The sequence below is a fragment of the Calonectris borealis genome, chromosome Z, assembly GCF_964195595.1.
Source record: "Calonectris borealis chromosome Z, bCalBor7.hap1.2, whole genome shotgun sequence".
NCBI lineage: Eukaryota > Metazoa > Chordata > Aves > Procellariiformes > Procellariidae > Calonectris > Calonectris borealis.
The window spans coordinates 71,699,411-71,717,188 of record NC_134352.1 but is presented as its reverse complement, the minus strand read 5'-3'; the positions used below and the strand labels follow the sequence as shown (position 1 = coordinate 71,717,188).

Genomic DNA, 17,778 nt, shown 5'->3' with positions numbered 1-17,778 from the left:
AGTGTACTATAAAGATTAACAGCATCGTTTAAACAGGGAAAAAACCCCAAACTTCAGTAGCATGATTGACTAATACGGAACACATGACTGTGGAGTAAATTACGGAGCTGTGTTTTTTGGCACGATAGTGTCCCACTGGAGTGCAGAGGTGCCTCACATGCCAGCGCACCACCAGGTCCCCTGGCAGTGGCAGTTTGCATCTCTCTCCTCGACAGTCATGCAGGGAGAAGAGCGGGGGGGACTGCTCTCACTCCCAGAGAATTCCCCCGCCCAGGGAAATCCCCCATTCATCAAGATGTTTTATCGGGTACAACGGAAATGTGCCAGAAGTACTAGTAATATTGCTAGTCATACTAGTAATAACCGGAACTCCTGAAACAAATTTAATACTGTTACTATCTGTGATGATTTTATATGAAAATATGTGGGCAGGAAAATACAATATGCTTTAAAATATAAATTTTTTATTTACTTACAATGCTATTTCTATTCAAATTACATCACAGAATTTCCCACTTCCTTTTAAACATTTTTCCAACTTACTCCTTGTATATCTTTTCTTTTCTAATGATTAATTAAAGAAAGACTATTATGTAACATTTGGTTCAGTCTATTTCCATTGTCTATCAATGATTTTATTTTGGCATACAGAGAGAGTTTAGTCTAATGGTGTTTTTTTTCCTGAAAAACTTTATGTATCAAAAGCATGACAGCTGAAAAAAAATTGAGCAAAAAAGCAAACAGAAAGTTTTCCCATAGCCAAATTTCCCACCAAAGGAGAAAGGTTGACAAACTGTTAAGTCAAGAATGTTACTGAACTTCAGATATTTAATGGGAGTTTAACGTGCAAAACGTTTTTCAGACCTGCAGCATGTTAAGAGCAGTGCAAAGTTTCCAAAATTGGCTGTATATCCACTTTTACTGCCCACTGAACACACAGCATCTCTGGAAGCAGAGCTCATAGAAGCACCTCCAGAAAATACCCGTCAATTCACATGCCTACATGGGCATGTCCTACATGGGCATTTTGGTGTTAAAATCACAGTTACATACAGCAGGGAGACCTTTGTGTAGTTTATTTATCTACATTCCGACTGCCCCTGAGCAATGCAGGTAAGGTTTTGGAACCACCAGCTGGCTAAAGGAGCTTTATAGGGGATATCATGTGGCAGCTGAGACATGCTGAATAAATACGAGCTTCTTACCACACCACGGAAGAAGAAAAAAAAGGTCAAGTATTTTAATTTAAATCTTTCACCAAGCTAGAAATATGACCACAGTTAGTTATACAGCTTAACCAATCAACCTATAGTAGTTGACTCACATACTTCAGTATTAATCTTCTAAAAATTGTAACATTAAAATCAGAAAAAGTGTACTCTGAGGCAAGTAAAAGTTTATGCTAATTATTTTCAGTGTCCATGTTTTCTAATCTAGTATTTTTTAAATGAACTCGAGTTTTTTCCATGCATGATTATCACTCCAAAGCTTTCATTTTTTTCTTTGTGATATTTTAACTTCTCACCTAAGTGGTTTCCACACAAACAGAAGTTCTTTGGTGGTTATTCAATGCTACAACGTGTGACATTGCTGCTATGACAGAATGACTACTCATGTTGCAAGTGGAGTTTCTTCAGTTTTTCAGTTCCACTTTAAGTCTCTTCTTTGCTCTGAAGACTAAGGGTTTTGTGTGATTACGCTTTTCATCTTGACTATGAGTTCTAGATATCAGAACTATTAGTTCAAAGGGAAACTCCTAAAAGTTACTGATTTTTTCTAATAACTCAAAAAGTTTTACACGATGGGTAGATACAGTAAGCTCACATGCAACCTGTCCCACAATTCTGTGACTGATTTCTATAATACTCCTTAATTAAAGAACTAATACTATTTCACAAAACTGATCTCACTATCCTTGCACTCAAAAACCATACTTTTGTTGTTTCTTCATGGGTTTTCCTGGCTTCCTTGCATTTTTAATTAGCTCCTTAGATGTATCCATTATAAGACAGACCTTATAGGACAAAAAACAGCATTCACTCCTTCAAATATACACATGTGTATACGTACCCCACAGAAGGACCTAAGCACTATAGACTGAGGCTTCTGGAGACAGTCTGTTATGAGATTGTCAAAATACCTCATAAGACTGGATCTGCAAATAAGAAAAAAAAGTGAAAAAAGGGCAGCAACAGAGAAAGACAAATCATTTCCTCTGCCTTTAGCCATTAAAAACTTTTGCACCGCTTCAGGGAAGCAAGGTAATTCTTTTCCCATGCTAGAAATGACTGCTGCACCTGTGTTAACTTAATCCCACTTTATGGCCTCTAATAGCAGAGCACCAAAGTCTCAGTGCAGGAAAGAAGGACTATTAAGAAAGTATGTGCAATTACACCACCTGAATTCAGAGCTTGTTCTGTACCTGGGTCAGCTTTCCTGGAACAACCGGAAAACTGCTTAAAAGATAAGAAAAAACAACTTTTGTGCTGTGCTTTCTTTTGAAAGTATTTTGAAGTGCTTCTAATTTGCTTCTACAATTAGGCAAACCTAATTGAGCAACCTCTACTCCCACATGTAGCTCTCTGCTTGTGACGGAATGATTTTCCAGTTTTGTAAAAGATAAAGAGTTGTTAATACTAGCAAAACATTAAAAAAAGTTTATTTTCTCTGAGCAGACCAGACTGCCGCCACTACTATCATTTATCTCATTTATTATATCATTTATGCATTATTTGAAAACCAACTATTTTTTCTGAAGATGAATTTTAGTTTTCAAAGCAGTAAGATAACACTAAAAAGCCGATCAAATAAAAAATCGTTTTTCTTCATGTCTGTTCATACAGCATTGAAAATTGAAACTCTTTGTTCTCTTTCCCACAGTACGCACATGCTCTCTCATATATTTTGTTCTGTCGGTGCTTTCACTATCAGTATGGCACGATATTATCATTACTTTACTGAATGCTAGTAAGTCCCCAGGCATCAGTTTCACAGGCTTAAAAAAAGAGAGGGCGGAGGATAGTAAGACTGAAAAAAGATCAGACTTTCATAATACGTTTTGCTTTTATATCAGAGAAAAGGTTGTTGTAAGGATATAAATGTCATGCTTCAGAGCACAGGTTTGGTGTCTTTTGAAGCAACCGATGTCACCTCACGTACGAGAAAGGGCGTTAGACCAGCTGGATCCGGGTCTCCAATCCAGTACGACAGTGTGAAGCTTTACCCCAGACCCAACAGCATTAGCAGGGGTCACTGTACTTTCCCCTCCAGCAGAAACACCCAGGTGTGTACCTGTCGCAGTGGTAGGTTTTTGTGGACATGTCCGGACTAGGGACTCCACCACCCCCACTTGGGTGAAAGCTGCCACGCTGGCATCGCATAGAAGAGACAGCCCAGCTGCAGACTGAGCGATAATCTTGAGGCTTTGCCAGCAAGTGTAACCCTATTTCCAATTCATACGTGATCGCCTCACGGTCAAGACAAAACAAGTTCTTGAAATAAACATATAAACGCTTCCCTTCAACGTATACACACCCTTCCTGTGTTTAGTAACCTCACTAACGGAGGCCAGATACAGGCAGTACATCAGGAGAGCGTCTCTTCGGCAGCGGGAGGCACGGGGCATGCTCGCCTGATGCAAGAGCGTCCGCTGCCAGCCGTCGTGCTCTCTGGTGTCACCTGGCTGCACCTGCGCTTATCTCCGTGATAAACGGCCCGGCCGCAGTCCCTCCCAGCTGCCACCCGTGAACCAGCGGCCAGCGAGAGGCTCTGGGCCACCAGCCCCCTCCTCCCCCGGGGCGCGGAGGTGACACGAGCTCACCCCCTGCGCGAGGCCGCGTCCGGCGGGGCCCGGGCTCCCCTCAGGGCTCCGCGCTGGAAGATGGCGGGCCTGACCTGCGCCAAGCCAGCTCCTCCGTAAACACGGCTCCCTCAGGGTGCCCGTCCAGCAGCGCTGCCTGTAGGGAAGGTGCGGGAGCCCTCGCTCCCATCCGTTACAACCGGGGGACGGGCTGAGGGGGCACATGGGGCCTCCCGGCCACGGGGGAGGAGACGGCCAAGCGGGGGCTGCGCGGGCAGGTGCCCCCGGCCCGGCCGCTGCCCGCCGTCCTCTCACACACAGTCCCCCTCCCCGCCATCCACGGCCGCCCGCCTCCCCCGGCCAGCGCCCCTCCTCGCCCCGCAGGCAGCCCCGGGCTGAGGTGCCCGCGCCCGGCCCCACGCAACCTGCCCTCGCCGGAGCGGCCAATGGGGCGAGAGGGCGGGGAGGAGCGGCGGGAGCTGCCCTCGCCGCCTCCGCCCTCCGCGGCGAAACTCGGCGGGAGCGCCGCGGGGAGTTAGACGGCGCCCGCGCCCCGCAACGCACCGCACCGCACCGCCGGCCGGCGGGAGGGGATGAGCGGCGGCCACCGCGCTCCGGCACCTTCTCACGCCGCCCCCGGGAGCACCTGGAGCCGCCGCCCGCCCGCCCAGGGCCGCCCCAGCGCCGCGCTGAGCCCTCCCCGGCGCCGGTGCGAGAAGCGGTGAGGCGGCTCCGCTCAGCTCCGCTCCGCTCGGCTCCGCGCTCGGGCCGCCCCGATCCCCCTCCGGGCTGGGCGGCGGAGCGCTGCGGTCTGCGCGGGGACAGCAGCGGCAGGAAGAGGCAGCCTCGCCTCCCCCGGCTGCAGTCGGTTGCTGCCGGACGGCACCCCGCTTCGGCTCCTTTGTAGGACTTTTTTTTCTTTTTTTAACTAAAATACACCACTTTTTGTTTTTTCCCCCTTCTCCCTCATTTGAATTTTTATTTCCACAACTAGACTACCCCTTCTCCTCCCCTACTCTCTCTTTCCTTTTTGGACCCGCTCTCGCCTTCGCTCGACCTCCCAGCGGCAGCGTGGGCATCATGTCCTTCAACCCCACCATCATGCCACCTGCGAACGGCTCCGCCAACGGGACCGCCAGCGGGGACGAAGGCGGGAAGCCCCCCACCATCCCCACCGTCATGTTCATCTTTGGTGTGGTGGGCAACCTCATAGCCATCGTGGTGCTGTGCAAGTCCAGGAAGGAGCAGAAGGAGACCACTTTCTACACGCTGGTATGCGGGCTGGCGGTCACCGATCTCTTGGGGACCTGCCTGGTGAGTCCGGTCACTATTGCCACTTACCTGCAGAACCGCTGGCCAGGGGGACCGGCGCTGTGTGAGTACAGCTCCTTCATTCTCCTCTTCTTTGGACTCTCTGGCCTCAGCATTATCTGTGCCATGTCTATAGAGAGGTACCTGGCCATCAACCATGCCTATTTCTACAACCATTATGTAGACAAGAAGCTGGCAGGGCTCACGCTCTTTGCCATCTACGCTTCCAATGTGCTGTTCTGCGCCCTCCCCAGCATGGGGCTCGGCAAATCTACCTTGCAGTACCCTTATACTTGGTGTTTCATAGACTGGCAAGCAAAGAACGCCACCCATGCGGCATATTCCTACATGTACGCTGGCTTCAGCTCTTTCCTAATCATGGTCACCGTGATCTGCAACATCCTGGTGTGCGTGGCCCTCATTCGCATGCACCGCCAGTTCATGCGACGCACGTCCTTGGGGACAGACACCACCTCCAGCCGTTTATCTGACTTTCGCAGACGCCGGAGCTTCCGTCGAATGGCCGGAGCAGAGATCCAGATGGTTATTCTGCTCATTGCCACTTCCCTGGTGGTGGTGATCTGCTCCATTCCTCTGGTGGTGAGTAACGTTTTGCAACCCTTCTTCTTTTCCATCACCCACACCGCTCAGTCTTTTCTCCTCCTAGTCTGTGCTCCTATTTAGCTGGTGCTGCAAACTGCTATGATAATGTAAAGGCTGTTAGCATACATGCATGGTGAGAGAAAGTTGTGTTCATTTATATTTACAAGAGAAGAAACATGCTTACCCCAAGTCCTGGGCTCCTTTGATTGGTTAAAATATAGCGCCAAAAATTCTCAGTAATTTTTCCACTGTTTAACTGGAATCCACACAGCAAAAATCTTCTTCAGAGCTAAAGGCACTTTAAAGCTCGCTTCCCAAATTAATTTGTGATGAGTGAGGTTTGGGTCTGGCCTGCATTTCTGGATGTTTATTGTGTTTTAAAAATGTGCGTGCTGTGGCTGAAGGGTACAGCGGTCCTTGATGTGCAGAAGGAGGAGAGAGCTCTGTTCACTTGGCACCAGCAATGCGCAGAGTGCTTCACACCCAAAACCTGAGCTGAGCTTCCCCTCCTGAGGGATTCACCCACCGTCTCTGGGGTAGATCCCACACTCTTGCATCCCTCCAGCAGCTTCCCCGCTGTGAGAGGAGTAAGCTCGGTGGAACCTCCCGTCGGTGTAATTCTCAGTTAAATGAGAGTTGGAGGAATCTGGCCCGCATAAACCTAGAGATCATACTGAAATGTCAGACAACATTACCACTAACCATTTGCTAATTTTCTGAAATGGCTGATACAATTATTGTCATTGAATTGAACATGCAGGATCCACTTACTTCCATTCCTGCACCTTATCTCCAAGGAAGAGAAAAAAAAACCGCACCAGCTGGAGGCTCAGTTCTTGCTTGCCACCCACCATAAAAAAAAATTGGCAAACTTCTCTCCTCTTCTGGCTCAGAGATATTAAACAAATAGCTGGCTTGCCTTATTCGCCACCTTCCAGAACACAGTGTAGGGAGCCAAGCAGTGGTTGTCAGACAATCCTTTTTAGAAGGATTGTTTTAAGGGGGTTTATTGTCGGTAGGGTGATCCTTCTGTCGCAGAGGGGCTACAAGGTGTGTGAAACACAGCTAGCCAGCTGGGGATGCAAAACAGCATATAGCGCGGTAAGGAAGTTCAGAAGTACATGTGAACAGGACTCGAGAGGTCAGCCAGTCCGTCCCCCTGCTTCAGAGGAGCTGTAATCGCAAGGGTCGGGCCAGTTTTGCCACATTACTAACATAAACAGGAGCCAGTGAAGTGTGGCTGTGCTGGAGCACCAGCGCCCCGGCTGTCACCGAAGGCCGTCTCCTGTCCTTCAGCGTTGTCACTTTGCATTGCGCCGTGGCATGACCGAGCACGGTGCCGTGTGTTCACTGCTTGACATCTGAAGGAAGTCGAGAGGTGCTGAGCTGCACGCAGGGTGCCTCCGGGAGGTGCACATGCATTAGATGGAGGAACCGTGCACAACCTGCCCTGCATTCCAGCTCCAGAAACTGCAGGGGTAAGCCCACTTGCTGCACTGGGAGGCATCAGGTCATGGAATGGCCAAAACCTCGACAGTACCGAGGGTTGACAGTACTTAATTTGATTAATCTAGTACTATAACAGCTACTTCACAAAAGAACAATATTGCGTTTTCGAAAGAGATGCTGGTAAATGCAGAGAATGGGTTCTGGGAATTAAAATCACGTCATAACGTGATACGGGGTATCAGCTGATGGACTTCAGCAGTTTCAGAAAAATGCCCAATGTTATCCTATGGAGGAGCAGCTAGAGGAAGGCTGAGAAGTCTGAACATAAAATGCAAAATGAAATTGCTCATATCCATTTGGAGCTAGACAGCCTTTTACAGAATATTAAAAAACAAAAAAAGGGAAAAATCAAGAGGGAGGGGTTACCAGAAAGGGAACTGGATTGCTGAAAGTTAAAATTAATGAACCTGGGTGGGGCAAAATTTATTATTCAAACAGTAGCGAGCGAAAAACTTGTATATAGCAGAAGGTATGGGAAGGTGCAGGTGATAAAGTTGTGTAGCTCTCTCAGACCTTGATTTCACTACTTACAAAGGCACAGTGTTACCTTGGAGTGTTCGCATAAGTTAGGTTTTCCCTGCTAAAGCAGCACATCTTTTCTCTATCTAAGATGAGGTAAGAGACTCTCATTTCACTGACATGGATGACGAAGGAAAAAAGGAAGCTTTCTTCAAAAAAAAAAAACCAACCACATATACACATCATCACAGTGTCCAGTGTGGTTAAATTTCTTCATTGTTAAGTAGCGTTTAAAAGTCACTTGCCTCCCCCTGCGGGAATAAGCTATAGCCATATATGCTTCTTTGTGCCATGATGTACTGTAGCGTATGCTGCTGTGTTAAGCCCTCTGGTTGCATATAGACTGAGGTTAAGAACTCAGATATAAACTCAGAGAAGTGACACCTTTATGCTATAAACCCCTAGAAATAACCACTAGCAAAGACAGATAAACCACTAATATAGACGTACATTTCATGACTTGAAAGAGTTTTAGGGAGCCCTCACCAAGAGAGAGGCTCATCTGTAACAGGACAGCCTGGCAGTCATCAAGAACATGCAAGTGGTAAGGTGGTGGTGGCGGCATGATTCAGATACACAAAGCAGGCTCAGAGGGTGCTTTGTGGCTGAAGTTTTCTGATGAGCTGACTTCCTACTGATGATTTCAGCTGAATAAACCATCACTGAAGTCAAAGCAAAGCAACTTCTGAAAGAAAGACATAAACCTCTAACATTTTAGAACAAACACTTTCACAACATAATAAAATAGCAGACAGAGGCAATACAGCAGGCTACACTTATTAGGGTTTGACAAAAAATTTTCAAGTCTTAAAATATTAAATAGCCCTGAAATAATAAGCAAAGGCTTGTCTTGATTTAAAAAGTGGTTAAAGAACAGCAAGCTGAGTCACCGAGAACAGCAGTTTTTAATAATGAGATGCTCCAGCACTTAGTTTACAATAGGGTTGCTTAGTGTCTTAACGATTTATTCATAAAATCAGCAAAATTTTACAGTGACAAGTGCTATAACAAAATTATGGGGGATTGTGCAAAACATTAGTGAAAGGAAACTTTTGATATAACCTGATGTGCTTTCAATGTGCAGGAAGTGATATGAAAGACATGAAGAAGAATCTGACAATAGTTAAAAAATCAAATAAGGAAAATAAATAAATTCTGTGCTGACTCTTGTCTGTACTCCACGCTGGTTATCTCATCTTTTAAAATATTGCGAGTTTTTAGAAAATAGAATTGGATAGAGTTAAAAGCAGGGAATAAGTTATATTAAGAGGGATTTTGTCAAGAATAGAGTAGAAACTATTATCCGGCCTTTAAAAAAAAACCAACAAACTCTTTCAAGAGTAAATAGGCACACACTACTCAAAATTTGTAATTCACTCCAGCAGTCTGCCAGATACTCTTAGGATTTTTAAGTGCATGATCTTTTTCTGATCCTGACCACTGAACATTGTTGTTAAATTATGGTGAAGTGGAAAATAAAATATAATGTTTCAGGCTGTTCATCTGGTTGACTGCACAAAATAACCAGGAGTTTCTACCTTAATGTTTAATTGATCTAAAAGTTTGGATTTTCTTTTGGCTTGGTTGGTTTCAACTTTTCTCTTTAAATAACAGGGACTGTCCGCAGCCAACAGCAAGGTGGCAGACATGATTTTTGAGCAATGGAGTAGATACCAAGCAGACACCAAGCCCTTGAACGGCAAAAGTTATTGGCTTATAGAGCTGAAAAACTTGTTCCTGCTTACTACCATATGGTTTTTAAATTTATCTTATCAGTATGCCGGGAGATTTTGAGGGCAGGTAGAAGCTATCAAGACAAGTACCAGTGTGACTGTAACTATACAAGTCACTCTATAGTACTTCATAGCATTAGAAATCATGATTTGCGTCTGTAGTTAGTAAAATGGAAAAGCAGCAAACAGCACACAGGACTCTGATCCTACAAGTACTTATCACTCAACATACCTTGGAGCTATATGCTTCTTGACACAATTGCAAACAAACTGCTAGTGCTTTTAAGATATATTGCCTGAATTCTACAGCTACAAAGCTAACATACAAAACTCGTTCTTTTGAGATTTGAATTGTTCTAGTTTGCTTCTTTCTTTAATTAGGATTTCAAATTGCACAAATTCAAGCATCAAATTAGATAACTTCGTAGTGGATTCCACTTACTTGGCACTTGCTTAGAAGATGCAAAGCAATATCCTTTATCATGCTACCCCCTGCAGCAGAAGACTTGTAGCTAGAACAGGATACATCTCTTGCTGTTACTGTAGATGATACATTAGTAAATGCTGTTTTACCAGTATGTAAAGAACTCATAAAACTGACATTCCAACACAGATTAGTTTTTACCTTGTTGTGATTAAGATGTAATCCTAGCAATAGGTTTGAATTGATAAATGCATTTGACATTATGGAGGGCTTTTAATAAAAGACATGGGAACTTTTCTGGGAAGTAGAAACAGTTTTGTACAGTCCAAAGTTTTCACTAAATAGGTGCATTTTATGAGTCTTTAACCTGTATGTGCCGTACATCTGTCAAAAGGAAATAAAGCATACAGAGATAACATAAACAAGCTGCGCCGTACAGTGCGCGATTGTCCTTTTCAGCCACAGGGTCAGCGCTTAAAGACGTGTTTCCATGAAGTCTGCCAGGTAGACAGAGAAAGGTGAAATAGGTACCTCAATTTCATATGCTGCTTATCAAAAGAACAATCCCACTATTAAATCACTGACGTGTAACTATAGCTCCAAGTTAAAAAAAAAAAAGAAGTCAGGTTTCCGAAGTTGGACTGTGTACTTCTTCAGCTATCTTCAAAGTGTGCCTTCTGGTTCTGTGATCTGGATGAATTTATCAGCAAATACCCCTCCCTGTCACACCTCTAATCTTCCTGGTAATGACTGCATTTATTTGTATGAGCTACTAGAAAGCCTCCCACTCCCTCAACACTGTCGTTTGAACTCTTGGCTCTCAGGCCAGGTACCTGTCCAATGATCAACCGGTGAAATACATAGACCAGCATTTACACACTTTCAGCATGTATTCCGCTGCGTAAGGAAATCTCACTACAGAAAAAGGAAAGGAGCATTTGGTAAGAAACGTTGTTATGGCACAGGTTAAATCCCCTGGGGAAATTTGACCTTTGTATATTTATACACTTGACATCTTGTCATTTTGGAGGGGAAAAAATCTCACGCAAATGGTCAAGTAGGTATTTCAAGAAGAGATTTTAGCCGATGCCAGACAACGTCGCGTCAACTTATTTTTCAGCCTTCCAGGTTCCAGGAATCCCGACTGCTGCGCTTCAGCGCCGGCGTCGCTAACAGCAGCTTTACTTGCACAAGCCGATAAATTGAGTCACAAAACTTCTCCCCGCCTGCGAAGTGAAGCAGCGGTTGCCCGTTTCCATTCGCTGGCCGCCTCTGGGACGCCGCGGCTGCCCCTCGGCGCAGGGCAGGTGGTGGAGCTGCTGGCACCGTGGCTGTGGGGCGGGACGCCGGGGCCGTGGGACCCCGGGGCCGTGGGACCCCGGGGCCGTGGGACCCCGGGGCCGTGGGACCCCGGGGCCGTGGGACGCGACGCCGGGGCCGTGGGACGCCCGTGCCACCTAGCGGCGCGCGGGGGAAAGGTGCCGGCGAGTCGGGAGGGAGACGGGCTTCCCTGCGCCCCCCCCTCAGCAAATGGCAAGAGATTTTAATTCAGGGCGTTTTTAAGGAGTCATCGCTAAATAGCAGCCAGACTGTAGGTATTTAAAAATGTTGGCCTCTGGAGAGCCAAAGAGGTCTTCTCTCAGCCAGTGATACATGGAATCATGTAGTGATGGGTATTGGATAGGAGGCTAATACAAAATAAATAATGAAAAAATATAAAGCAAGTAAAGCGTAATAAAAGAAAAACCCATAAAAATACGTTCAATATGCATAGGAATACTCTTTGAAGTATCTGAATTGCATGTCTGGCTTAACGGAAAAATAAGGTCAATAAATTAGTTGTCAAAAAGACATATCATTAGAAATCATTAGGAAAGTAACCGAGAATAAAAGTTGGATCATTATATTGCTGTATAAATTCAAGATTTTCCCATATTTTTAATTCCATGGGCAGGTTTTGTTACCCATAAACCTAGAAAAAAGTACTGAGAAGGAAAATATAGGCAATCATCGATTTGACAGTCCGTTTGAGAGAGACTATATGCATAGGACTTCCGAAGAGGGACTCTGCATTATTTTAAAAATACTTCATTCATAGCTTTGGAGCACACTCAGTCTCTGAACTCTAACAAGCTGAATGCCACCACATTGCCCTGCTGCAGGAAAATTTCTCCAAACAGAATTGTGAAATTTTTCACCAGCCTTGGACAGCTTCACATGCAGAACTTCTAATAAAGATGACTTAAGAGGGCTGTTCTAGTTTGGCTCGTTTATTTAAATACTTGTCTGCCTCCTTGTCTGTAACCTCCTAGCTAGGCAAGGCTTGATTCATTTCACGAGTCAAGGATGAGGTTTTAAAAACCTTGTAATTTTGCTACTAGATTTTTACTGTATCTGATAAGAAGATAATTAAGGGATTTATTTTGACTTACCTTAAGCAATCTGAAGAAAACAGCATCTTCAAACAGCATTATCAAGTCTTTTCAGTGGCTTTCCTAGGCCTTCCTATAATGGGACACTGCACAGATCTTGCTAAAATGGAGAACAGCTATTTGACACTGATCAACATAACAAACTCATATGATGCCATCCTCCTTAGTGACACTGGAAAGATAACAATTGATATCAAAGAACTGCACTGTGCCTTACTGACAGTAGCATTTACAAAAGTGGCTTTCTAAACAAACAATTATTAGACCTTTGCTAGAGGAACTGATTGTCCAGGTCTCCTTTGCAGGTAGCGTAAGACGCGAGGTATACCAAGGAAGCAAGGATGTAGGTCTACATCTTTGCTCCTGAGTTCTATCAGGAAAAAGGAATTTTTAAAAACATCAGCCAAAAGTTGGAGGTTCAAGGATTAATTATGAGGGGAAGGAGAGAGAAAGAGTCATTCCTCTCCTACCTGTAACAAAGAAGGCCAGTTTACAGCAGATTCATATCTCTGATTTTTTTGCTATTTCAAAAAATAAACTCATGGCTGCCAATCTGAGCTCTGCCAGCCTCTTCTCTTGTCATAGCTTGCAGTAGCAAATCTAGACCTCTGCTTTGAAGTGTAAACTTTGATTTCCTGATGTAATTGTACAATTTTGTCTTTCTCTTCCCCCATCTCCTTGGGTAGGTCCGTGTCTTTGTAAACCAGCTGTACCAGCCGGAAGCAGTGAGGGATGTGAGGCAAAACCCTGACCTGCAAGCCATCCGCATTGCCTCAGTGAACCCCATTTTGGACCCATGGGTCTACATCCTCCTCCGCAAGACTGTGCTCAGCAAAGCCATCGAGAAGATCAAATGCCTCTTCTGCCGCATTGGAGGGGCTCGGAGGCAGCACTCGGGGGGCAATTTCAACTGCGTGGATGGCCGCAGGACCTCCTCTGCCATGTCAAGTCAGTCACCCTCCTTCATCTCCCGTGAGCTGAGGGAGATCAGCAGCACCTCGCAAACGCTGCTCTATCCTCCGGAGTTAAGCGAAAGCAGTGTCGGGGGTCGCGTGCTGCTTCCAGGCCCCAATGCCAGCTTGGCTCAGTCTGACACCACGTCGGTAAGGACACTGCGTAGCTCAGAGACCTCGGACTCTTCACAGGGGCAGGACTCCGAGAACGTCTTCCTGGTGAATGAAATCAGGTCTGGTGGCGGGGCCAGCTCTGCACCCAAGGGCAGCCCTCTCCAGGTCACCTTCCCCACAGAGACATTGAATTTATCAGAAAAGTGTATATAGATAGCCATGAAAGGCATCAACCCTGGGGATACTTCCTGATATATTGGAAAAACTGGTGCAATAGATAGGTGTTCTGCCTATTCGAGGGGAGAGCTGTGCTCCAAAGGGCTATTTTTCTCTTGCCATGTGATGGGTACGTTTCTTTTAGACTACTGAGGACTCTGTGGAACAGACACTGCACTTGGGCCCTGCCATCAGAAATGGTACAAGGCAGGTCTGATGGGACTGGAAACATGAACTGCCTTGTCTTCTTCTGGGACACAGGAGAGCTACTGGGCCTCTGGAAATAGAAAGACCCATCACTTTCTTTTTTTCTTTCTTTCCCTTTCCAAATCTGGTAGAACTGTGTTTTCTCTCCCCATGGTTGCTCAGCTATCAAGAGTTTAAGCTTCTGGTACTAGAGCTGAATGTGAGGCAGCTGCTAGGAACTGGGCACAGCTACTCTGAGAGCTGCCTGGGGCAGGATTTTAAAGTGTCTCACTAAAGCATGAAAATGTGAATTTTTACCGTTGTATATATATCAGGATTGAAAATATTTAAAAGTCTATTCTTCTCTATGAGAAGGTTTTTTATTAATACAAGGTATATAGAAACAATTGCCAGCCTTCTCTTCCCCCAGTATTTCCTGCTGATAAGACATTCTTGGTTTAGATTTGTTGTCCATGCTAGATTCACAGCTGCTGAGGCAATTCTCTAGCTGAGAATACATAAGCACTTTCTGAGTGAAATGGGAATATGTGCGCTATTAAGAGAAAAAGAAAACACATCCTTTCAGTTAAGAATATTCATTTTCAGTATATGTACATGCTAAAAAGCCAGATTTTATTTATGTGCTGAAAACGTTTCTCTGTATTACACATCTGCGCCTCTCCGAGTACTTTGGCCCACATTTTGCACACACTTAGGCACACACTTAACATCGCCCATCAGAGTAGTCCCTCTGCCATCAGGGAGACTCCTGACATGTAAAGTTAAGGACATATAGAAGTGCTTTCAACATCAGGGCCTAAAACTTTCAACCCTCGTTAATAGTCTTAATATTCACTTTAGTTAAAGCATCACTGATGTAATAAAGGTATTTTTTCATAACATTTATCATTTTACTTTAAATAGTAAATAGAATTTTATGACTTTGTAATCTGATACTCCATCCAATAAATGTACAAAACCATGGAAGCAGAATCTTCATTTAAAAGTACAGGTTATATAGAAACTTATCCTGGTATTGCAGCCCTTGAAAATCATTTGTTCCTAGGGTTTTAATGGCAAACACATCACCAAAACCAGCTGTTAGCCACTGACAAAAAGGACTTTTGTGTTTTATGTTGTAAGGGTTAGATCTTGTTCCAGAAACACTGTTTATCAAAATAATTCTGTACAGATATTTGGAGGATGTTTTGTCAAATACTAAGCATGTTATGCTGCTTGAAGTGTTTTCATGTGAAATGCTTTATTGTAATCTTGAGCCTTATGTTGATATGTTTAAGCAGTTGTACTGACCAAAGTAATTTTGGAGATCACAATTAAATGGAAATGTTCTGCTTGATCTCAGAAGTTTATATGAGTCTGCCATTCAATGCTTCACCTTAACAACCTCCATCTTGGAATGCTTTGCGCTCAGCTGCTGCCAAAACATACTTTGTTCTGTAAGTTTCCAAACACCACATAATGACCACCATCAGCAAGAGGCAGCCATCTTCAAAAATGTCCCCAAGAGCACCAACACAGAGCCGTGAAAATTCTTCATGCAAACAAACAAACAAAAATAAAAAGCTGCACTCAATTAAACCTCAGGCCTGCTCCATTATTTTCCTTTAACAGGAGCAGTTGAGCATATTTGCCTTGATACATGTAGAAAATGAAGTTAAATCTCTACACAAGTATTTGCAGCAGTAGCCACTTTTCCACCAGTTACGCTGGAGAACAGTATTACTCAAGTTCCTACTGCAGCTACAGATAAAGATCTGCCTGAATTCTTTGCGATTAAACCACTTAACTATGGTCTGTTGCTTACTAGTGACCAACAAATAGTGCTTATCGTGCTTCCCAAGACAGGAAATAGTACCTGGCGGAGCGGGAAGGTGGGACTGCCACCTGCAGATACACCACCTATACCAATACTGGACCACACCTTTGCAGCTGGCCCGAAGCAGCACGCCAATGTTATTGGTACTGTATGCAACGACAGAATTAAATATCTACAGTGTATAATAAGTATTTAAATAAGGAAGGGCTTATTATTTTTAATTGGTTTTTTATTTTATTTAGTATTTTATTATTATTTCTCATCATTACTGATGAGAAATACATGTGGTCTGGAAGAGCTTTAAGCAAGAATAGACCATCTTAAGTAGCTGACCTTCTAGCTTCCCTTAGCAAACACATCTGATAAGCCTGAGGTGTTCCTCCTGCCCATAGCATTGCTGGTGTGTCAGTAGTGGACTGGACTCGCAGCACACAACATCAACACTAACTCCTTCAGTGAACTCAACGATTCCCAACCAGCCCTCAGATTACAAAGTCTCCTGAGCAATACTGGAATTGCCTGCCACAACTCAATGGCAGTGCACAAAGAGAAAATGGGAGCACCTCCACTGCCTAGTTGCACACACAGATGGGCGTTCAGAAGTAGCCTGGCTAAAAGGACGGGGCAAGTGTGCCTTTGTTTAGGGTGGCAGACTATCACGTCTTCCTCATCTGCCTGACAGTCCTGCTCAGCTTTGGCACCCTCCTCCATGCTGGCCACAGACACATGACTGAATTATCTTCCTCAGCCTCCCTCAGCATAACAAGTCTCACAAAATAAAGCTACAAGTTTGTAGAGATTAATTTGCCACATGGAAGTTAAGAGGTTATTTTCATCCTAGGTATTACAAATAGCTTCCATATATTCAAAAGGACTTCCCTTCTCACACATAATAGCTCCCTTTCACTCCCGGCCCCCTGAGATCCATATACCCCTGAAACAGCCTGTCTTCCATGGCTGCATCCACCTTCCCCAGTCCTCTGTGTTCACAGAAAATGCACTGATTTGCCATTCAAAAATTTCTCATCCAAAATTGTATCTCCCTGGCTCCATCCTGCTAGTTCTGTGACTGGCAGTCCCACTCCCTCAATTCCAGCAGTCTGTCCTGCCCACACATCCCAGACCACCGCTTCCCAGAACCCTTTCCATTCAGAGGTACCGCTAGACCTCCCACCCCATTACCACCCCCCAAACCCAGTCCCTAACTCAGTTTAAGCCCCTGTCCTCTGGCATGGCTGAGAGAATCTACCCACCACAGGCAGGATGACAGCCAGTATCTGTAGGAGACCGCGGTTTCTATGAAAATGTGTAGATTAATTTGAATCTGACCAGTAATATAAATTAGCATTACGACTGGGCCCAGGTTTATAGTGTAGGATATACTGACAGAAGTCTTGGACTGTAAGGGTGGGCTGTAAGATCCTGTTTTAAATCAAGCTTACACATCTCTGCTGTCTGCAACACTAGTGCTCCCCAACCCAAATTGGTGCTATAGGCGCAATGCCAAAGCACTAACAAAATCAATGTAATCCACTACCTTCAAACAGCACCAGCCATCATCCTAACCAAGAAGCCTTCTACAAAGTTTTTAGTTCTGCTCCTAGACACAACAATCTATTCTACTTAAGGCAGATCTACTATTAGAGCTACTAAATACCACCAGACCTTTTACTCCTAGGCCTTGGTCTAGACCTGCCAGCCTTACTGGATCTGGAAACCAACTAAAGTTTAAATCACCTGCTTTCTGAACCCAAATAGTCAACTCATTCCCCACCTCTAATCTTTCCCCTTGATCATTTACCCTCTATAGCCCCTCCTAGAGTTCCAGCTCTTAGAAAATCAGCCCTCAAAACCAGGCTAGCACATCTGGCAGGATCCAACAATCATCCATGCTCATAAGTTCCTCCCGCTTCTAAACTAGCCCTCTCTGGAGATACCACAGGCCAAGGACCCCAATCCATTCAAGAACATGATGTTAATGTGATACCGACCTACAATAAACACAAAGTGTCTGCAACCTGCCAATAAATCAAGCCCACATGCTTCTGCTTTCCTGTGTCCCAGTCCTAACTATGCTTATTATAGTTCTATAGCTATTATATGACCTCAAAATAAATGGAGAGCACCTGCCGCCAACATTAG

At 44.7% G+C, this 17,778-nt stretch overlaps 1 protein-coding gene across 1 annotated transcript; it reads left to right on the top strand.

Annotated features, from left to right (window-relative positions):
• Positions 1-4,295: 4,295 nt before the first annotated feature.
• Positions 4,296-15,176, top strand: PTGER4 (prostaglandin E receptor 4). Its single transcript, XM_075136204.1, has 2 exons — positions 4,296-5,710; positions 13,017-15,176. Exons 1-2 carry the CDS (start codon positions 4,880-4,882, stop codon positions 13,608-13,610), a joined length of 1,425 nt encoding a protein of 474 aa, XP_074992305.1. The 5' UTR covers positions 4,296-4,879; the 3' UTR covers positions 13,611-15,176.
• Positions 15,177-17,778: the final 2,602 nt, after the last annotated feature.

Coding starts and splice junctions, on each gene's coding strand:
- PTGER4 (XM_075136204.1), top strand. CDS start 4,880: ATGTCCTTCAACCCCACCATCATGCCACCTGCGAACGGCTCCGCCAAC. Junction 5,711..13,016: donor TCTGCTCCATTCCTCTGGTG/GTGAGTAACGTT, acceptor CTCCTTGGGTAG/GTCCGTGTCTTTGTAAACCA.